The 24,175-nt window shown below is 41.4% G+C and overlaps 1 protein-coding gene across 8 annotated transcripts in view; it reads left to right on the forward strand.

Annotated features, from left to right (window-relative positions):
- The window catches only part of dlgap2a (discs, large homolog-associated protein 2a), a 188,144-nt gene that overhangs the window by 82,843 nt on the left and 81,126 nt on the right, over positions 1-24,175 (forward strand). For 4 of the 8 annotated variants that reach the window (XM_084381049.1, XM_084381050.1, XM_084381052.1 and 1 more), the window contains one exon: positions 10,099-10,131. The exons of the other annotated variants lie outside the window; for them this stretch is intronic. In XM_084381049.1, coding sequence (XP_084237175.1) covers positions 10,099-10,131 — 33 coding nt within the window. The remainder of the gene's footprint in view (positions 1-10,098; positions 10,132-24,175) is intronic. 8 annotated transcript variants of the gene reach the window in all.

Raw genomic sequence — 24,175 nt, forward strand, 5'->3', positions numbered from 1 at the left:
CACCGCTCATCCTGTTTCCGCATCAGCTGTGCAAGTGCTTTGCAACCGCGACTGTCCTTGGATGTGGCTGAGGGCGACGACATTGTAGTTGTGACATCACCACCTTATAGAAATCCTGTTTCTCACAATTTTTTTTTTTTTTTTTTTTTTTTTTTTTTTTACACAATTTCTCGGCTTTTGATACTTTCACCATATTTCTTTTGTGACCACATGTGCTTTATGATCAAATAAGATGTGGAAATCTCTTTCTTCAATAACGGGACCTTTAAACCTGTTTTGACCTCGAGCGCACTTCAACTCCTGTCACATCTCTGTCACAATCTGACATCAGCTGACCCAGTTATAAATAACTGACTCGGGTCATGTTTGTTCCACATTCCTTGCAAGCTAAACACACAGAGGCAGACGATGTCAGTTCTGATCAGGGCAGGACTTGAGAAGAGTTAAGATAAAACGATAATGGGAGGATGGAGCGTGCAAAGAGGACATGAAGGTGCAGGGGAAGGAGAAGTGAGGGACGTTTCATTGATGTCCACAGCCCCGCCCCCCTCAGAAGGTGTCAGTATGGTCATCTACGGGGCCGAGCGCTCCTGATAGATGCTCCCGTAAGACAGAGGGCTGCTGGGGCGTGAAGGAGGCCATCAATATCCCCTCTGCACAAGTCCCTCTGTCGACTTCTGTCTATACAACTCTCTCTTTCTCTTTGGCCCTCCATCTGTCCAACCTCACTTGTCCTTCTCTTTTACACACAACTACCTCTCTTCTCCCTCTATCATCCACACTTCAGCGCAGTTAAGACGCAGCAAATCACTTAAATACAGTCTCAGACTCATACACTCAATCCTCTCCTCCTCCCTAAAATATTTATCTCCCTCTTTCCTCTGCCTCCCAGGAGGTAGGAGTAGCCACCAATAAATCTGACCAAGGGCCCTCGGGGTTGATGGAAAAACGTGAGGATGTTTTACCTCCTTCTCCTTCTCTCACCTTCGTAAACCCAAATCCGTCCCTCCTGTCCTCCCTCCGTCTGGTTTGTGCCTCTTATCATCACAGTCAGGCTGTTATGTGTGGGGCTCGGGGACTAACATGAGAAACAAACTGCTAAAAGGAATGTTGCTTCACATGTACAAGCACCCGCAGTGTGAAGAGCGTGTCCACCCACACACTATGACAGAACATGCATGCAAAGACAAACAGGGACACATACATATATGAATGTGTGTCCATATACAGTATCTATATGTGCAATTTGCATCCATTTACTGGACTTTATATGGCGTACATAGTGGAGAAAACATTAATGATTTAACTCAGTTGCAGTTTTTAGTTGTTCCACACCCACTCAAACATGATAAAAAAAGGCTGAATCAGGTACTTTGAGACAAGCACTTAACTACATTAAACTTTAAAGAGTAACCTGAAACCCCTGAAAATCTTATGTAATCTACTCCAGGGTGTGTCACTACACTGTGACATCATCGTTGCATATGGTTAGAGGTGCAAAAGAGCACAGGCATTTTTTGAATCTTTCAAAAGGGGTTCACGGTTAACATTTTCAGATTGTTAGATTAGGTCAGTCAAATTATTAGATCCTCATAAAAAATACATGTTCCTTATCATTCTGGCCAGTATGATGTTATTTGGGGCCTTAAGTTCCCTCCCAGTGGTACAGGTTTGGATTTCAGTGGCCATTTCTGTTTTGAATCTGGCTAATGAGATACAATCTTGTATCCACCTCTGCTCTTTTATTATCAAACATAAACCTACAACACATTCAGACAGCAAGCTTCTTATTTTTAGCCAATGCTGATGGTACTGCAGCTTACAATGGTTGAAATGACAAATGCTGTTGGCGATAGATTACATGAGCTGGAGATAATCACTGTTTAAATTACCCAAAGGCCAAAGTGTAGCTTTTGGCTGTCGTGGGGTTTTTGTGCCTCTGTACTCGGCCAAAGATCGTTCGGAAGAGCAACGGAGCGATGAGTCTTCAAATCTGCAAATCTCCCTCCATGGTCATATCATAGCAATTTAAGCTGTCAGACTCACCTGGTTCAATTTTTATACCATGTCATATCAATACTTCAGTACTATACAGTACACTATACAATACTGAGAGAAAGAAGAGATATGAGGAGATAGCTAAAAAAGTAAAAAGTTAGCAGGCCATACCTGTTATTCCAATGTGTCAGATCACTTCATTTTCAAGTAGATAAAATACAATAAAACCTGTTTACAGATCTTATTTGAATCTTTGAGTTTAGGTCAAGATAGTTATACACAACTAGCACAATAAAACCTCAATTCAGTCAGCAGATTCAATAAACCATGCAGAGAGCTTGGAGCTCACACGCCATTAGAGTATTGATACCTGACCAGAACCTGTCGGGACCTGGGGTGAGAGTGGCTTCCTAATCCCAGTGAGGGTAACTTCAGTCCCACAGCAGGCCCTGGTCCTCAGTCTCCATGACCTAACCATCTGGAGGCCCCTACAGCAGCTAAGACGGCGTCAGGGGAGAATAATATCAATTCATAAACATACACACAGCCTTTACTTGTTGTACGTGTCTTTTGTAACAGATGTATTCATTGTACAGAAATTACCTTTACTCATATGTAATCCTCAGTATCTGCAATCCACAGAGCATTGTTACATATCTCTTATAAGAAGTGCTTGCCCCAAGCATCAATGGCCCCACAGCCACGCATCTACACACACACACAGATTTCCTAAATAGACAGGGGATGCATCCTGACATATGATGGCTTTTCACTTGCTGCAGAATGACAGTGTTTGTCTGTAACTGAAGGTCGAGCTTAGATCCCCGCACCAGCGTCACACCGAACCACCCACTGCTCCTTCTACGCACAGCCACAGGAGCACACTAAAAGCTTTTTTTTTTTTTTTTTTGACCATTTGTTCTGATGCACCTTGTTTTGGAGCTCACACACCGGTAAAGCTGTTTGTAGTGTTCTCACGGTTTCTTCACCCACAAACAGTGAACACTTGAACACTGCTGTTTTCCTGTTAAGGAGAGAATATTATGAATGTTTGACAACAGGCTCCTTCTTATTGCACTATATTCAGGTACTGACTTCCTATAATGTCTTTCAAAGTGATAGCTTTGGTAGTTGTTGTATGATTGTATACATATTATACACATTTTACGTATTTCTACTGCTGAGTTTTGTACCTTTGCCTTAAGGTAAACTAAAGTTTGATCGATTGAACAGTCATGAACTTGTATCATGTTTTACCCCATGATGCAATAAATCTACTAACATTACGAGCTGGATATATAAAATGTTTTACCATGACTAAATGATGTAACTGAGATAGTAAATGTCTTTCTTGTAGCATCTCACCTTCTTCCATTCAAGTGCTCAGTGTAATTGCTAAATTAACAAATAGTTCATTTTATACTCTACATTAATGACATGTAAAACATCAACATTACTCAAGTTTGTGTTATTTGCGGGTGACAAGAATATTGTAAATATTGTAAATCAAATAATCAAGTACAGGTTCGGATAGATGGTGTGAATATTGAAAGAGTGTAGGTAAATACATTTCTAGGTGTGATAATAGACCACAAAATCTGCTGGAAACCTGTACAATCTAAACTGTCACTCAGCATCTCAGTCCTGTGTAAGGCAAAGCACGTACTGGATCACAAATCACTGCACATTCTCCACTGTTCACTGGTCTTACCGTATTTAATGACTGTGTGGAGGTCTGGGGTAACACTTGCAAAAGCTCACTGCAACCACTCTTCACACTTCAAAAAATAGCTATAAGAACAGTTCATAAAGTAGGATATTATCATCACACCAACTTATTGTTTTTAAAATTCCTGTGCGTTAAAGTTCATTGACCTGGTTGAATATCAAACTGCAAAAATAATGTATAAAGCAAGAAACAAACTACTACCAGGTAATATTCAGACATTTTTTTTTCGATAGAGAGATGGGGGGTTATAATTGAGAAAAATGAGCATGGAGCTAAAGCAATGTCTAAGCATGATCCAGTTAAAAAAAAGGTACAAGGAGATTATTTTCAAAAGATATAGGGTTGAGGGAGGGCTTTAAAAATCACTAGGTGTTTACATAGATGTATGCATGTGTTTGTGTGTATAAAATATAAATATGTTATGAAATATACATTTGCGGTAATAACTTTTATGATAAGATATAGAAATATGGTTAATGTATATATATTGTGTATATTATATTATAAAAAATAAATAAATAAATAAAAAATCCATGTAACCAGCACACTGCAGCTCACAAAGTCATAATCCATAAAAAAGCAGTAAAACACAAACTTGTAGTTTTCTGCTCAACCAGCATAGATTTCAGGAAGATAGTACTCCCAGCCAATAGACAGTCCAGCACATAACCCACCCAAACAAATGAGATATAACAACGTTTTTATTGTTGGACAAATTAGCTGTTTCCTCCTGCTTCTGGCCTTTATGCTAGGCTAGGCTAACCAGCTGCTGGCTGTAGCTTCATATTCAATGGACAGGCAAGAGTGTGGCATTAATCTTCTTGTATAACTCTCAGCAAGAAAGTGATAAAGAGGATATCCCAAAAATGTTTCATTTAAGCCTTATCCCCTATGATAAATATCGATAAAGTATTAGACTTTTTACCATTTTAGAACCACACAAGTTTGCATCCATTACATAATCTGTGTGTATGCAGCATACCCAGTGAATGTGTGTGACAATGCAGTGTAATTAGCCTCCGAAGAGGCAAGCGGGGCTTATACAGCCAGGCTGATGAGTTTCCTCGAGCCCTGCGCTCAGCACCGCGTCTCCTCTGAGAAGTGCTAGATCAGCTCCTGGGGGAAGCTGCATATACGCAGGGGGCCCCGCTGAAGATGGATCGTGCCAGTCAAGGGGAAGGTAAACTGAAATTGGTAAACGTCTACCTAGATGAGGCTGGAAGCTGAGGGTGTGGGAGTGCGCTGCTCTCGTGATTTGCTCGAGTATACTGTAATTGTACGAGTCAGTTTGTCTGTGTGTGGTCACGCCTGTACAGTAAGTACACATTCGTGTTAGATCATCTGTGTCAGCGCACATCTGTGCAAGCTACACATTACTGTGTACTTCCCTTTATTGACCACCTATTGACCCGGTCCCAATAAACAAGTCTTTATTTGAATTGCATCTCACAATCTGTTTGCCGTCTGACTCAAAACAAACAAACAAACAGCTTATAGATGTTCCTGGCAGTAAATCCCAAGTCATTGAGAAATGCACCAACTCCCTAAGTAAAGTTTTCACTCTTACACCTGTGTTATCACAACGCACTCTTTTAATGCCATCTCACCTTGCTTTATATAACCTTGTATGTTTCCTCGGAGCCACAGCATTCCTGTGAAAAATCCAAGAACAGCCTTAGCACTAGCTAATTAGCACCTGTATCTCTCACACGTCATATGAACTGGGGGAAAGAGAGAGAGAGTGAGAGAGTGGGAGGAAGAGTGAGGGTAAGAGCAGAGATCAGCCAACAGGGAAGGTGTGAGCAAGCTGCGCTGATATGGAAATGAAGGCTTTAATTATGGATGAATACATTATCAGATCAAGGCTGAGGATTTGCTCTCCCCGTGTGTTGTGTTTGGAGATGGGCCGATGTCGGGGGAATCCGCAGACCCCTGTGAATATCTGTGTGTTTGTTTACTCACAAGGAACAAGAGGTCGGCGTGTCCAGTCTTGCTCTACTTTTAAAGCATGCTTACTGAGACTAGCATACTGAAATAGATGGTTACATTTTATAATAACCCTCATTCATAAATATTACATTCATAGGTGAGTAAACTCCAGTTAATAGTTGTTTCACTGTTAAAACAAACAATAGATGTTTTATAAAGAATTTATTACACTATTGTGAAGTATGAGTTGCAACTTTATGATAAACAACTACTTAATAAATAGTTGTTGATGCATTTCATTGTTTTTTTAATAGTGAATTAACTATTATCTGGAGTTTACCCACATTAATTAATTAAATTATTAATTATACATTTACCAACCTCGAGAACTCTAGCGCCCCCTGTACAGGGCAGGGTGTCATATTACTCAACACACCATAAAAGGGCATGCTAATCATGTAGCAACATGATCATGTTGCATACCCACTTAATGGGAAGAAGCTCAGTTAAAAGCACATCGTAAGCATTTTTACCTTAACAGAACACAATTTTAACACCTCCCAATAAAAGCAAAAGCAAAAAAACGGTGAATGCCCACAAAGGGGCGCTAGCAATCATAGTATTTCATGGTAACAATACAAATGATATGCCATATAAAAGCTGGGACTCTACAAATTCAAGGTCAAAAACAGTTGTATTTGGATGGAGTGAATACCTTTAGTTAAATGTAAGAATAATAACATACATTTTACTGACTGTAACATGAGAAAACTTTGCTCTGCTACACTTTATTAGCATTTATCCTGAAAGATGGATGGTTCACGTGTCATGTTGTGTTTTTCTAGAGGTTTTGGGCTGCAGTTTTACATCACAAACTCTAAAAATGTAAAATTTTCTTAGGCTGAAATTAAATGATAAATGGTAAATGATTTATACTGTGTTCCAACTTTATTGTACTCTGACCCAGTGAGACCTATACTGATGCTTACATATACCAAATAGACTGACATTTGATTTTAAGATAGGTATTGAAGTACGATTAAAGGCAGCATCGATAAACTATTCACTACTTGGTTTGTTGTAAATACAACAATTAAATCACTATGTTTCTTCTTCCCAAAGTCAAAGTAATTTTATCCTGTTTCTTTCTCTCTGTGCCTCCTTTCTATTCTCTCCTTCTATGAGATGATTGTGCAGCCCAGGCAGTTGCTTGGAAACCTTTTCAGTCTCTTATATGGAAAAACGTCTCCATTTGGCCGTGGTTTCACCAAACAAGGGTATAGGGATGAATACCTTGTTGTTATTGTTGGCTCTTAGGAGGTCTGTTTACTTTTTCATTCACAGCACGATATTTGAAGTGCTACCTTTTTTTATTCCCATTCCCATTTATTCTTAAAAAGTGAGGAAAAAATAGCATCAATCAAAATTTAAGATTTATTCATGCGTAAAGGCAAAAGGCATTTTCTCTAATGTGTGTCTGACATGTTTCTTTGCAGAACAAAAGTGTAATTACCACATTGGAATGACGTTAAAACAGCCTTCTGGTGACTAACTCTGCACGCACATCAGTCTACACAGTGAAGCTCAAACATTCAACTGTAGGAACAAAAAGAAAAAGATTTTTTCGACTGAAGGCAACTTTAAACAGTAAATTAACGTCCGGCAGTTTAACTTTTCATCCGGCTGCAGAGATGTACTCCAGGGCCTTGTCACATGAATGTTGGAAGTGTTTACAAGGGGAGATGAAGCACACTTGCGACTACACCCAACAGCATTACTGATGGGTCTGGTCAGAGAGATGATACGATACAATGCGATGCTGTGTGATGCAACTTAATTGTCAGTTTATGATGGAATTCATTTTGCAGTTCTGTTCAACCCAGTTCACACATATGACAGAGTCATAGATATACAAAGCACATCAAACAGTCATGACCACAAAACCCATAATATCCTGAGATCCAGTTGTTACTAAGTAGCGCAGTGATTTTGGTTTCGAAACAGGAATTGGCTGATGTATAATGATGTATAGAATAAATGTGCTTAAAACTTTCAGCCAGAGTGCGTTAAAACACTGCTTTTCAGCCTGGTGTTCAGTTTTAAGGTTAGAAAAACCCTGAAAGAAAGTAACCCTGTTGATCTGTCGGTGGGTAACTTGGACCATCATTTGATCCAGTCTGACAAATCTCAACGACCATTGAATGGATTTCATGAAAATAAGAGCAGGAATTTAAGTTGTAGTAACTTTGGTGATCATCAGGTCAAAATTGTAATGTAAATACAGTGGTTTATGAACAAATATCTGCTAAAATAATTGCAATCCCATCAGCCTCAGCCGTGCTTGTGTTTAGTGCTAATTGGCAGAATATGGTACCGTTAGCGTTCAGTTCAAAGCACTGTTATGCCTTAGTACAGCCTCACAGAGCTGCTAGTGTGCCTGTAGACTCTTAGGCTCATTAGATTACAGATACAGATTAAAAATGCTAAATGATTAACTCTTTCTCTCCAAAGTGACTCAATTATGAAATCTGTTATCCTGAAAAGCAGAAGCATAATAACTTAATAACGAAATAATAATGACTGTCGGCGAAATGCTGGCAGCAGCTTTATACATCAAATTGGAAAGCAAATTAGAATTACCCAAGAATAGTTCCCACACTGTAAAAACAGCCTGACCAAGATCAATATGGGCTCCACACAGAGAAGTTCAAGAGCACTTTAAATTGAAGCGGCCACGACAAACTAATAGAGCCAATTGCTTTGACTCTGTGGAATTATACTGTAGGGAGTGGGAAGTAAAAAAGACTAATTAAACCAGTAAATTCTCTCCGGGCTTCAGCTGTCTGCAACGGCAGCGCTGGCCATACTATTTGTACGGTTCGACCGCTCAGACCCCAACCACCACCACCGCCGCCCTGAAAAAGCACTTGAGAGCAGAGACCTAAATAAAGTTAGAGCACAATGCAATTACCTCTGCAAAGTGACAATAACGGCGAGAATTTCTCAGCGGAATCGTTGTAGAGTTTGTGCGTGCGGTACAGCCCGACAGGACTTTTTGAGCTACGCTTAGGTCCAGCTGAAGAAAAATAGAAGATGTTCTTGAAGGAGTAGTCAGAGTTTAGCAGGAGAGACTTTAAAGCTGAATGCGACCTCAGTGCCCGGGCAAGAACCGGCAGGCAGCTCTGTGACGAGGCTGTGACACTTTACAACCTGACTGACACCGACAGCAAACCTTTAAAAGAGCGCTCTCATTCATCAGCTGGTCTGCCAAGCTGTCCTTGCTGCACTCCGCCATAAGCAAGGTCGTTTGGGGGAAGAGAGTGAGAGAAAGCAGCACTTCTGAGCGTTTATGGACTTGTTTTGTTGTGTTTGTATGCCCATAAATGTACCGAGCTCGGCCGTCGAAAGAGCTGCCTCGCTGTTTTTCCCCCCCAAAACAAGACAAGTCATGAGTCCAAGGTTGCTGCTGATCTAATTAAGCCCCTAATTAGCTGTGATTAGATGAAGGAGAGCGTCGGCATTAAAAAAACAACATGGCCTCGCTTGGCCCCTTCTAACGTCAGGGAAGAGAGACAAACACTGACACAACACAGCTGTTTCTAGGGCCGTCTGTGGAGACCGACGCCTGAGGACATAACACTCATTTTCATCATCATTCGTTCATTATGCCCAGTGTCTCCGAAAAACAAACTTGTTTAATAATCTTGTTTATTTAAAATAGTCTTGGAGGCTGCCTACACTCTGCTGGCTCCTGGGAAAAACTGATACTTCATTAAGAGTAATTCCCATGTATTGATTAAGGTTTTACAGTACAGTGTGCTGTTACGTTTGCATGGGAACAATAAGATTTGATTAACAGACAAAAATAGCAATGTTGCATGATGCATGTGAAGCCTGGTAAATCCTTAAGTTAAAGGGTCGTCCCTAATGTGAATACTAAAAATGATGGATAGCGTGCAATCATAAATCAATGCATCTTTTGCTTTAATTTAGAATCCGAGCCTCGCCGAGGTTTGCGTGTTCTTATTTTTGGCTCACAGCACCTATCGCTCGTGGCAGTGATGAATTGATGCAATATGATTTCTCATTTTGTCTTGTTTTTTTTCCCCCTCCCCTTTGACGCCTGTCTCTGCATCATTTTGTCTTTTTATGCAGCCGCATGTGGCTGATGGTCATATTATGCATGGTGGCTGGGTTTCTATTATGATGCACATGGGTACCTCTCTGCCAGGACATTAGGAGCGTGAAAACCTTTGTTGTTTTATTGGTTTTATTTGTTTTTGACAGGGACGGAGAGAAAGTGGCCGAATCTTGAGTAGCAGTTGTTCTATGTGGAGGGCGGTGACGCTGATATTTGTTCCCATACACACACGCAAAAACAGACTTTCACATATGTGTTGCCTCTATTAATCTCCTGTTGTCTCTCTTTGGTCCTTGTTTAGAATCACAGTGCACACTGTGTGGTGAACCAGAAGGTGAGTGGGCCTCGCCATTCCCCAATAGCTCTTGTCATCAACATCTCCCACCTTGTTGTTTTTTTGCTGTTCGGGAGGGGGGGGTTTGGAAGCAGAGCGGGGGCGACACCGTGCCGCAAACACACTGTTCTTCAGTCTTCATCGCAGCAAGGCAACGGTGTGGGCCAGGCTTTAGGCTCCACGGAGAAAACCAATACAATGTACATAAAGATAGCGTCTCCTGTCCCACATTGTCAAGCGTTCAACCCGGTACAAACTGCACTGCAGGTCAACAAATGTAGCTCCAGGAGGCAGCCATCTTTATGCACTTAAGGTTACTCTTACTGACCTGATTGATTGACAGCGAGAAGGCTGAAGGGCACATTGTGCTGACTGACCACGCTTGCTTCTGCTTCACATCTCACTGAATGGTACAGTTTGTGTACACATGATGCACATGTGTATTTGTGTGTTCATGTGTGTACAACATGCTTGAAGTATTTTCAAAATAGCTGAAAGCTGTTCAGCGCTACAGGATATTAAAGGGATAGTTTGGTTTTTTTTGAGCTGGGGTTGTATGAAGCACTTATCCATAGCCAGTGTATTACCTCCAATAGACCATGTTGATATGGCAGTGTTTTTCCTCCGACATCACGCTCAAGTTATGCTGCTGTGTTCCAGGTTGTAAGTTGGACAAGGTTGTTAGTTTTACCTTGAAAGATGTACGAACGTTCCTCCGGGTTTTCACTATTCATCGTCTTCGATTAGGAAGCAGTGAAATGACAACATTTTGTGAGTTTACCTACATTTATAGTACATGATGCAACCTAAAATACAGCAGTAGCCTACAACATTTGAGCTTCCCACCCTGAGCGTGATGTCAGAGGAAAATGGCCTTTGTGTGAAAATGATCCTGATGGTGTTCAGCACAGTTTGGAGAAGCAGACAGGACCACACACAGGCCAGCTAAACAATGTCCTGCTGGGAAAAAAAATCAATATCAGTTTGAATGTACAATATATTTAGGATATTTTCACCTCTTTACCTTGCTGTCAGACAGACCTCTCCAACAGGGGATTAAAAATGTAATATCCATCTACAGTATGCTCTCTTCAAAGCCACCAGACTCTATGAAAAAACTTGGAAAAAAACGGCAATTTTACCTTGCAGAACAAGGAAGTTGCTGGTTTAACGTTGCAACAGTTAAGACCATAGACTAGCAACACATGCATTCTGCAAGGTAAAATTACTGTTTTTGTCAGAGGTGTCTGGTAGCTTTGAAGAGATAACAACTGCAGGTCCATGTGCCGACTGCCATCTACTATCCGGTAATTCTCTGACTATAAATAAGAACCTCTTGTACCCCCACTTACCAAAAACCAAACTATCTCTTTAAGTGCTCCCTACTGGCACTGTCTCATTCTCCGTTGCTAAATGCAGATCATTCCCATAAGTCTCCATCCATTTCATTCCTAAAATGTCTCTGCATGGATTATATTCTCTCCTCAGCTATAAGTGTTTCATCTACTGTCCGTCGTTGAGTTTCATATGGCAGCCTGCTGTTACTGACAATCTCACAAAACAATGGTGACCACAAATTACCTGTGAACACAACAAGAGCTGACAGCTTCTTTTTTTTCTTGTTTTAGCTGTGAGACGAGTGAATCTAGACATAAGCCATAAACATGTTCACTGACAGACTCAGTGACAGATATGATATTTCCCTCTGGACTTAACCTTGTCCAGGAATCAGCCATGTGCCTCTAAGCCCAATAAGCATTATTCTGTGTCTCAAAAAATCAATGCTGCTCTCTCTGCTTTGCTTGATTGGATTAAGACGTAATCAAATCGAGCGCGATAACTGTGTGCCTGTGACCTTCCCACTGAGACAGGCAGAGAGAGGAGGGGGGAGAGGCCTGAGGGAAGGACGGGGAATGTGTGTGCACGTGGGTGTGTGTGTGTGTGTGTGTGTGTGTTTACAGTATTTCCTGTGTGCAAAACGTGCGCGTATCTGGGCAAGAGGGAGCTCCCGAGGCACCTCCATGCTGTTGCTCCGTGTTGCACGCTACATCAGGGCCACAGAGCTAGAAGTATGGTATCCAAACAGCATCCAGTGGGAGACCGGCCCTGGAGAGATTGAAAAGGAGTGTGTGTATGTTTGTATGGCTCTGTACTGAACCTCAATACCTAAATCTGTCCATAACACTGACTCTCTGACGTTATCAGTTGCCGAAACCTGGCAATCAAGACCTGGTGAGATTCTTTATCGAGCGTAGCAGAACAAGCTAACACAACAGTGACTTTGTATCATCTGATAAAGTTAATATAGTGAACTTGTTAGAAAACATGCTTATGTACACAGTTAGCAAATATGGAGCAAAATAAGGATTCATTTCAAATCATGTTTTTGGACCAGTATTTACCTTTTTGCTGGGTTTTGTTCTCACTCAACTCTTGATGTACCTCTTAAAATAGTAGCAAGTAATTGCTCTATTAAATTCACTAGCAAATTGCTAATTTTGTATACTGTTTTGTACTGGGCTGGAAGCGTACAGAGAGTTTGACGTGAAACTAAGTCTAGTCAGTGTTAATAAGAAAATTATTGGCTTTGTCTTCAGCGTACAAAAAAATTACACTTCAGTTTTATTTAATCTTAACTGAGGCATTATATTGTCACCGGTGTCCAACGTTACATTCAAATATCAAGCGCTTATCTCTATGTTTCTGTGTTTGCACGGAGAATTATCAAAGGAGAATTGAGTGTATTTACAAGTCCAACCAAGGTCTCTTTGCCTGCGGGTAATTGCTGTCCTGTGAGAGAGACAGAGAGAAACTGTGTGATGGCGTGAGAGAGACTGAAGTGCAAACATGCACATTTGCAAATCTTGTCCCCTTGTCTTTGCACAGGATGCTGAGCCAGGGGCAACATGTCCCGCTGGGACCCTTGTTTCACAAAACAGACACACACCAACACCTAAAAAGATTGTTGGTGACTATCCTAGGTGGCAGCAAAACACAAAATACATTTGTATATGGGGGTTTCGAGGGGTTTCAGTGAGGTGGTTTTTCTGTAAGCGATTGATACAATGTCTGAGGGTAGTTTTAAAATATGTGTTAGATTATTTGAATAGGCTTACATGCTCTAATGCTTACAAAAAACATCAGTTTCCTCAGACTGTCCAATTTTAGCTCCTGTCTCTTTAAGGCCCCCCTTCCAAATACCCAGTCTGCTCTGATTGGTCAGCTCACACATGCCTGAGCCAGCACCGCTGACGACAACAGAGCAGCTTTCCAAATCCATTCCAAGCTAGCTGCTAGGCATGAATTCTGCAAAAGTATGACATGCTGACATAGTGTGATGTCAAGAAGTCACAGAATTAAAGGCGAGACTACTGACGAGGCGTTTCAAGCACTTCAGGACAAGTGTTTTCTGTGGGAGAGAGGAGCTTCTGTTGCGGACTTTGACCTTTTTAACTTTTCATTTGCGTACATGCATAAGAGCCTATACAACACAATGAGGGAAAGGAAAAAACAAAAAAAGCTGGTCTCCTTTCAAGCTTTTGCTGAATAATTTGTCGAGCTAACAGCTAATTGGTCATGGAGCAGTATTCTGAATTGCTTTTTCCAAGCAATCATTTGTCATAAAGTACAGAATCCTCATAAGAGCTTGAAATGCTAAAGGCACAGCTACTCAGTCAACATATTGAATAACTGTTGTTGAATATTTGTATTTAGCTACATTTTTTTCCATAATAATTCTCCATTTTGTTTCAAAGATGCATCAATTACAGCTATCCTTGGGTTATTGGGTGAAATTTGTAATGCTATGCAAGAAGAAAAAGCGATACCACCCCAAAACCACCATGAAACACAGAGAAGAGAGAGACCCAAGCCCTGAATAATAGTTACTACAGAACAAGGACAGACAGGACACTTTTATAGATGGGGTGGCCTTAAATATAAACATTACTGAAAAGTAGAAAGTGACTGCACTCACCTTGACTGACACTGCATGACATCAAAGCCCAAAAGTGAAATTATTAGGAAGAGCCATACCCAGAGAATACATAATACCTTTAATGAGAATTCAAATACGTTTATTCAAGGTCTGACATATGGTGTCAGTCTCATCTCGCATTACTCATGTGGGGACAAAGAAATCACAGCTGTTTTTGAGTAAAAAAAGAAAGAGCCCCCGTCCTTCAGCTGATGCATGCACAGTTTACTCACCGACAGCAGACGCAAATGTGAGATGGAGCGTTTCATCAGTGACCGAACCTTCACTGAGACCGAACGTCGCTGTGTGGGTGGGAAAGACAGAAGAGGGTTGAGAGGGAACGGGGTGGTATGCATTAAGGAGGACAGAGAAGGAGAGTGAGAAAAGTGAAGGGTGAGTGGGCAATCCTTTCTCCTAGAAATCACATTTATATGCTTCCAATCATCACATTTTGATGGGAAAAAATATCTGCTGCCTTGAATATGTGAACTGGCTATTTTGGGTGAAAGAATTGACGTTTTTTTTGGGGCCACCCACAAATCATACAAAGTGGATATTGGGCGTGCAGAGTATCCCTCTAAGTGTTTCAAAGTTGTATTATTGTTGCCGCTGCTGTTGCAAAGACAAGATTGCTGTCCATTTTCCTCAGAGTTGTATTTACCAACAACACAGGACAAAACGTGAGTTTATTCATTCAATTAGTCAATAATGGAGACGTGAAAGCAGACAGACATGATGCCAGGCTGCTAACCTGGCTGCATCACCAGTCAGCCCTCATTTCCCCAGGAGAATTGGTGCCTGGTGGCAGACAAAAAAAAAAGTGCAGTTTATAGGGAACCAATTTCACACCAATTAAGTCATTATCCCAAAGCCATTACAGTGTGCAGTACTTCATAATGAAAAATCAAGCCAAAAATCTCGTCTGTTGTTGGATAAAGTAAGTCAATTTGTCCATTTTCGGGCTTGAAGTCACTTTTTCAGAATTCAGCCATGATCAGGATCCTTTCCCCAATCTTAACCATTTACTCTGAGTGCCAGAATATATCCATAGAAAGATTTAATAACACTTTATTATTTTATGAGCAGACATTGTAGTGAAAACGGGTGGAATACTTTGTCAAGGAATATTTTACAGATACAATAAATATCTTTTTTTTGTGAGTTGGCAGACATTCAAGAACATTATTTTAACATTGTATTGATTAAACATTATCTAGGCTACGTTATGTTCTTTCAAAATCTATTTGCGGTTGTATATTAATAGTATATTCAGTAGATGTAATTTCTAAGAGACAGGGTTGGAGTGGGTCTGAACTCTGGAGAACAGATAAGAAAGAAAAAAAAATACGATTTAATAATAAATGCCTTAAGGTGAGTGTTGTGGCTATATATTGCTGTTTTACTGTTTTCTCTATTTCCTTGGTGCTCCCTCCCTAACGTTATTGAATGAAGGTGTTGGTAACCAAGCTTCTGCATGTGACCTAGGTCAACCTTCTGAACTGTGATCCATTAAGCACCAAGCACTCTCGTTTTTTCATACTACTGTACTTAAAGCCTGTGCCACAAGCTGCACTTTATCAACATTGTAAATGGCTGCCTCTCAGTAATGTTGCCATACTGCACAGACCCACTGTGTTCATGCACTGTATGTAGTCAAAGTCCCTCGAGCCATTTCCTCAGGAGAGTTGGGGGCGCCTTAGAGGTATAGGTAATATCATTATGGCCTAATGCATATTCCCCCTGTGCCCAGAAACACTGTCCTATATTGAATTGGGCAGCATGGATTTTTAATTTTCAGAAACCCATTTACATTGTATGTTGGCTAGACGGATAGGATGCAAGCCAGACCGCTGGCCAAGGTCAGTGTCCAATATAGAGGAGGCTTGTAGGTAGGTGTGAGGGGAGTACTGATGCTGTGCATTATACGACACAGAGGCTCAGCAGTCATAATAATGCACTCTGTACTGCGGTGTCCATATGCAGTATGGAAGGAAGATGCTTTTGAAAGTTGAATAACTTAAGTTAAAATATATTCTTGCTATAAATCAGTACAGGCCGTACACCATATGCTTGGTGTTTCTTTTGCCTTCTTATTTGTTCACCGATGTAATTTCATTATTCTGCAGTGAAAAGACCCCCTACACTGATTTTTTTGGTTTCGACTCACAGTGTTGGTACTGATAATTCAATTGGTGAAATGTCTACAGGAGGGAACTAAAAATAGCTCATAACATCACTTTAAATTCCAAGGACCACATAGGCAGCTATAGCTAAGTCCTATCTTTGATTTGGGCTGCGTTAATTCAGAGTAATGTATGGCACTACAGGACAAGCCACTTCTGTGAGTTTGGACAGTGTGGTTCGTTTGCTGTCACTACAACTGGATCCATTAAAGAGAGGCAGCTAATGCTAAAACATGCGGGGTGAACCCAGCACGACTGTGTTAGAGCAGCTGATGATTCATAATATTCATAATATGAATATGTGAATGACTTATTTCACTATCATACTTTGAGCCATTCACTGTTATAACATATGGAAAAGTGGAACCGCACGATTAAATCGGTTTATCCACTTTAAAGTTGGTGGAAGTCCCTGGTGTGCACCATAACGTGGGAGATCTGGGAGATATGTGTAGTAAGTCAAGATTTTTTAGCTATATGCTATATATAGCTTTCATAGGAATGAACAGGGCTACAGCTCTGACACTGTATCCAGATTGTCCTTGTTAGATCTGGGGCTGAGATGGGTGGGAATAAATTCCTGGTTGCTGACAGCTAGTTGGACAGCTAGTGGCTAGTTGTCATTCTAAGCACCCAGGCCCTTAATTATGCATAACTTTAAGCCTTATTATTGTTTACAACAAGTGAGTTATATAAAATTCACCCCCTGTGCAGTTGTCACTGTTGGGTGAAATGTTTTTTTTTGTACCAGGCTGTAAACATGTTTATTTCTGCTGTAAAGTTAGGCAATTTAACATGGGGTGTTATGAGGATTGACTTGCTTTTAGAGCCTCAAGCTGAAGAACTGTAGTTTTTGGCGCTTGCCGCTTGCTCCTCATGACTATTTAGTGTTTTAAAAGGACAGATGTGGTAAAAATGGTACCAGTGCATAGCCAATGCGATTGTTGAAAATGGCCAGAAACCACCTTTCATCACAATACGCTCCAGTCATTAGGGCACCACAGAGGCTGACAATAGCAGTGTCTCAATTCAGGGGCTGCATCCTTCGAAGGGCGCATTTGAAGGCCAATTACGTCACAACGCCGTGCGAAGGCTGTCCAAATTCAAAGGCTCCTTCAAATGCACCCCACAAATGCGGCCTTCTTTTCCCTCTTTTTGGAGGACGCACCGCTACTATCCTTCGCAGCCTCCCATATCCCAAGATCCTTTGTGCACCCGAAACAGAAGAAAGAAAGAAAGAAAGAAAGAAAGAAAGAAAGAAGGAAAATGGCAACATCAAGTAGTGTAGATCGTCACTTTCGCGGGCCTGGGCAGCAGAAATCGTGACGTAAGGGTAAGGGGCAGGAACATCTGGTGACGCAACCAGGGAATGCTCCGAAGGCTAGACCGTCCCATTTAACAACGGTGGACGCGACTTTTGAAGGTACCTCCAAAGGACTCGCCTCAATAGACCGCAAAGGCCGACCTTAAAATGTCTCACAACTGCTGCCATTGGAACCGTCCACCCAGAGGCCTGAGGCTAAGACACATTTGTTTCACCAAATATGTCCAAATATGCACTATAGCTGTCATATAATCATCATTTATTTGTCTTGACATAAAGGTGAAAAGAATGAAAGATTTCATTAAGACTTTAAGTCACATCCATGTACAGTTTTGGTTATTGCAAAGAGGAACTTCAATAGCTTTGACTTTCCCTATAAGTAAGGTCAGTTAAACCTTACAAATCTGCAGTTTCTGTTTTCTGTGCTCGAGTTGGCAGATTCAGAGACCTTTGGCCTTCAACTTGACAAGTCATGTCTCTCAGCTTAGATCTTGGGCTGCAGCTTTACCGGCCTCTGCCAGCAGATCTGGCTGTGCTCCATACACCATATTGTACACATTCAAGTAGCCAAGCAGCCTGACGGCCAGTAGCGCACCACTGTATTGCAGCGTCGTTCCCAGACCTGGGAGGCCAACACAACATTGTAAGGGCTTTGTGTTTGAGAATATGGCAAAAGCAGCCGCTTTGTGTCACTTAAAGCCATCTGAAAGAGAAAGCGAGCAGGCAGGGACTGTAAGGAAAAAATATAACATCTGAAGATTGCCTGCAGCTGTCCAGTGAAGTGCGATTAAGAAAACATGCTATTTAAACAGCAAGCAATTTTCTTCTTTCACCAGGCGGCTGGGAAAAGTGCAGCAGGCAGTCAATCTTTTGAGCTTATCATCAAGAAACCAAAGTTGCTCTCTCAGCTCTCTCAACCCCTCATTCTCTTGCGAGTCGCAGACACACAGCGAGCCACAAAACCTCCACTTATTGTCACTCGACACACACTTTTTCTGACACTTTGGTGCCCCGCTTTGATATTTTCACACTTAATATGTCCCTTCAATACATTTGGAATGAATTTTTAATGGCTCAGGGAGACCCTTCAAGCTAGGTACAACACGTATAAAATCTAATCCAGCCAGCATAATGAAAGGAGGCCATGAGGAGAAAGTTGTGGCAGATAGCTGGCACTGCCTCAGATATTACATGCCATCTAATCTCGCTTCAATTTGAGCACAGGCATGACAAATGTGTGGGGATGTTACTGTCTTGCAGATTGAAATGGAACAACTCTCCCTTTTTCACACTCCGCTGCCATCGATCTGAGTCGCCAGAAAAGCCAAAATCAGTGGCTGGAGTAATGAGAAGGCGAAGATAGACACCTACCCGGAGGTTTTGCACAAGTTTAAATCAGTGGTAGCTTCGGTCTTCGTCTGTCCACCGCTATCTGTGTTTTCTGAGTGCAGTGTGACATGGCAGTGCGCCTCGATGATTTGTGAGTGTAGGTGTGTGTGTGTCCCAGATGAGCAGCTGTCCAGGTTTGGCTGTAATGGCTGCAGGGGATCGCATACGGAGCAGCTTTGCTTCCGAGAATCCCGGGATAGCGAGGGGAGAGCTTGACATCACTCCGGGCGAAAGAGTGATGAGCAGCAGAAAGTCTGAACTAACTCGGCTTGAATGAGCTTTTTTGTGAATGCTCCTTTGTATGACTCATTTTTTAAAAATACACAACAAGCAGCTTGTTGACAAAAATGCAACACTTAGTTTTTGTTTTTTTCCCCAGTGTGATGACTCACATATGAACATATCTCTTTATATTTGTGTCGTTATCGGCCATAAGCATCATGTTCCGAGGCAAAATGAGAGGGATTTTTTTTTTTTTTTTTTTAATTCGTTGCTGCCTCTAACTTCACTGTAGCTCATGTGGTTTTATTGGACTCTGGGGGTGATAACAAGGGCAACTGACCGTCGGCATGCAAATAGTCTCATTACTAGGAAAGCTCCCAGGGGCTGTGTTATAAATCGGCTGGGGGAGATGTCATCACTCTGCCCCTGGTGCAGACGTCATTCAGCTCTCATTTCCTGATGGTAGACTATGCCAAACACTCCAGTTTGATCACCTGGATAGATATAAGCAATGGCAGTATGACATGATAGTTGCCCGTACTCGAATAGGAAACTGAATAAAACCTCCAATGTTTCAGGATGTTCTGCAATCATTTTTTTCAAGTTCCAAATGCATCAAACTATTATGAGAAAGTCTTTGTGAGAAGGTGCGCATGATGAGTGGGAAAATGTGGAGAGCATGTAAGGTCGAAAGAATCTAATTCATGAAGGAACAATGACAAAAAACAGTGTGAATCAATGCTTGTAAGGCACACTTTTGATTCATTCAGACAGAACGAAATGTACAAAACGGACAGACCTCTGGCAGGAAAGAACAGAAAAACAGGTGATTCTCATTGAGCAAGCACATACAGTACTGTAAGTCTTATTTGAAATATGACAATGCCCATCTTGGTCTTTTTTTTAATCAATAAAGCAGGTTAAATCTACAATTATTTTGCCTTTTTTAAATTTACACACATCTTTTATTGGCTAATAAACATGTGTTTGATTAACAGTATAGTATGTGTCCTCTCAGGGGGAGGCTTGAGAACCACTGCTTGATACAATCCCTATAGTTTTCTGTTCTGTGGATTCTCAGTGGATGTTAAAGTTAAGTGCTTTAGTGGGGAAAAGTTGAAACCAAAAGGGACAGTTCTCCTCAAAATCAAAAATACATATCTTTTGTCTTGCTGTCACTTCCTACTTCCTGCCCACCTGTGTTCTTAGTGTTTTGTTTCCCTCCTGTGTTCCTGCGCTTCTCCCCGGCCTGATTTCCCCCCTGAACCTGTCTCACACCAGCCTCGTTAGCACTGCCCTGTTCCCGGTGTCTCTCCACCTGCGCCTTGTCCCCTTGTTATTAGTTTAGTTTGTATTTCAGCTTGTGTTGTTCTTGCACTCTATGTTGGTTCGTCTGTTTTCGTTTGCTCCTGTACCTGTTCCCCTGTCCCTGTGTGTTACCTGTGTTCCTGATTTGTTCCTCATGGTTGTCTGGTCCGATGAGTTTTTGTATTACTTTTGTACTTTTTCACTTTGCCTGCCTTTTTGTTGCCAGTTTTTGTCACCAGCTGTTTTACTGTTTGCACTTTCGGATTTTGGACTTCAGCTGATGAAAGCTCACCTTTTGTTTTACTACCTGCCTGCCTATGCCTTGCATTTGGGTCTTTTCTGTGTAACTGCGACAGTCTATGAGTTGATGCAGGCTTGCTTCTGTGCAGTGATTCGGTTGGAGAGTGTAGTTCAGTAGAAAGAAAATAGTTCCTACATGAAATTGCTCGCAACACAAGGTCTGTGGATTATCTCGAGTAACTGGGTCCTGATTTCTGAAAAGAAGCATTGCTGTTGAGTTTTTCAAAAGCTCACAAGCTCAGTGCCATCTAGTTCCATTATATTCAAGAGAAGGCAGACATCTCTACAGCAGATATCTCCAAAACTTGGCAACTCACATCAAAACAGTCTAGATGGATAAATAGCACTACAGGTAAAAAAATATGTATTTTTTATTTTGGGGCGAACTCTCCCTTTAATCATTTTGTCCGCATTGAGAACTGACATCAAGGCATCAGTACAGTGGGAAAAGGAGAAAATGAAGGTGATATAGGATGTACAGACAGCAAGTAACTATATACATTTTTAATTTGTTGAACCAGTGAGACCCTTTATGAGATTACATACATACAGGTACCTACTATATTGTCTTAGTTAACAAACCGAACATGCAAGACTGCCATAGAGTTACGACAGTCCAGTATATTACTACAGGACTAATCAACAGGATGAAGTATTCACACAAAGAGTGACACTGTTTCAAACATTATGAACAATATGGAAACAGTCAATTCAAACATTGTAAAAATTAAGCAAAGGCTAAACATTCTGTGTCAGCTCTAATTGACCCTTAACATTTAGATCCAGGAGGAAAATTATCTTTAATGGGGCACCGGTCGTTCATGATTATGATACCGCGTATGCTACCTGCCAACTCTCTGCCTCCTTCTTTCTCACTCCTTTTCTTGTTCTTTCTCTTTCTCTCACCTCAATGGAAGACAAGACCAGCCATGGGCGCAATTATTATTTTTTTCATGTCGCTTTCTCAAATTACAAGTTAATTGTTGCTTTATCTCCGTAATAAAGCTTGTTCTCTTGCTATAATGGGTTAATTTATCTCGTTATCTCGGGAAAATGAGCTTTGCTATCTTGAGATAACGAGAAAGTCGACCCGTCATCATGAAAAAAAAAAAAACAAAAGGTCGTTTCCTCGTATTACTCATTATGTTTGTCAGATCAGCGTTGTCGTGCCACCGTAGATGGCGACATGACCACTGTAGCAGCTGATTTAAGCTGAAAATGTAAGATCAAGGAGTACCCGTTACTAATCATCGGACTGTACTGCAATCTAATCTTTTTTATATACATACTGAGGTTTGAATCTATGAAGTCATATTCTCAGGATGAATTATTTAGTTATCTCGAGAAATCTGCTGTTTGTTTTCTCGTGATAGATATAAACATGCTTCTCTAATTTTTATTAATGCCGTTAAAAAAAATAATTACACCTTTGGCTGTTTTTGGCTTCCGTACATCTCCCTCCTTCTTACGGTTTGCTCATTTTATTACTGCGTTATGTAACTGGTAATTTAGAAGTCCTTTAATTGCTGGTACAGATCTCAACACTGTCTGCTTAATCAAAACCAAGAAAACAGTTTAACATCCACTGAGGTTTTCGATGATATACTGAGAGGTAAAAATAGTCATTTTAAAATTAAGCACACATGCACATTCAGACATTCAGATACATCAGCTGCAGGTCTTCTTTCTTTCTCTCCCATCTTTCCTGCCTTTGTCCTGTTCTTAGTTTGACTACGTCCACTTCCTCACTCCTCTGTGGTCATCAGTACTGAGGTCTTCTCCCTGCGGGCGCTGCTTCTTTCTTCAGAGCTGCTTATTAAAACCTCAAACCCTGCCTCTGGGACCCTCTCACTATCTTTCTCCTTCACCACCTCTTTCTCTTTATTCCCCGTCCTCTTTCAACATGAAGTCAGGGGCAAAGCTGGGAATTTCCCTCCAGTTTGTTCCAACCCAGTCAGGCATGAACTCTTCAGATTTTTCTGCAACTAGAAGCAATTACTGTAATAAGACTTTAAAATTCTCCTGCTGAACCCCCCCGATGTCATCATTTCACATCATTCCTTTGCCGGCCCTTTCTCTTTAGTCAGCCCTGGCCTATATGATCAAGGGCCTCATGTGAATGGAGCCCCAAAGAAATTAATCATCACTCTCCAAAATGACAGCACCTTAGAGATGCTAGTGATTACAGAGCACGGCAACTCGCCGCGTTTAAGCCCTGCATTGGTTTTTTGATTATAATCAAAGTTTATTGCCGCACTTTTATTCATGAAGTATCCGCAGATGCATTGCTTGGCTAGCCAAGCGTTAGAAAGGGCCAGAGATATCAGATGATGCACTGGATTGCTACTGAATTGCAAGCACACTGTTGCTATGTATATGCTCAGAGCGCACAGAAGACTGGATCGGGAGTGTAAGACTGATGGCGACTGTCAGCCTGCAGCATGGGTGAATCATGAACACTCCTATTTTTTACCCATCTGAATTTCCACATAATGTTCCACCTCTTGAACATTTCCCGCTGGGGCAGTCTTCTTCTTTTCACCGGGCGTTTTATTTTGGTACGATTCCTGCAAGCTGAAGAATGCGGGGTCGATTCTGCTCTCGTCTCATCCGAATTGGCGTCATTGACATTTGACATTGCGCCGGCGGAGCAGCTCATAAAACAAGGAGGGGCTGTGGCTCGACGACACGGCGCTCATCAGTTTATTGTGCTGCATTGTTTACAACTTGATAAGCTCAAACAGCTTGAGGTCACAGAGAAGCACAATCCCGTTACATAACAGGGAGACTCGGTCCCCTGCGCCCCCCATGACCGGCAGCAAGTCTTTCGGTGACACTGAATCACCATGACTTGGGGGATAATGAATACAACACATGTCCTACAGTAGAACATCGAGGCTGTTTTTTTTATTCAAGGATGTGCTGGTTTCATTGCCAAACAGTACCTCTCACTTTTTCTCTTGTTCCTCTCTAGTTCATGCGCTTTCACCGAAATCACATTATCATGCTCTGCAGCCTCTTCATTTAGCCAGATATTTGGCTCAGTAGCGCTGGGAAATGACACTGGATTCTTGAAAGCATGTCAGCCAGCAGGAAATAAGGCTTATTTTCATCTGGTCCTCTCTATTCTGCCCCTGCTTTTCCTAATGACAGCAGGCAACTATCACACCACATGTGGAAACCCATATGAGACCTGTGATGTGTTTTTTAATAATGAGGCGTTTGGGTGCACGCACATATGCTAGGTGGGAACTTAGGATGGTTCTTCGGTGACCACTCTATCTGCAGCTCTATTGGCTATTCACCTCAGTGCAACTCAGGTGAACACAAAATGAGCTGAGC

This window comes from Pagrus pagrus (genome assembly GCF_965226575.1).
Source record: "Pagrus pagrus genome assembly, chromosome: 18".
NCBI lineage: Eukaryota > Metazoa > Chordata > Actinopteri > Spariformes > Sparidae > Pagrus > Pagrus pagrus.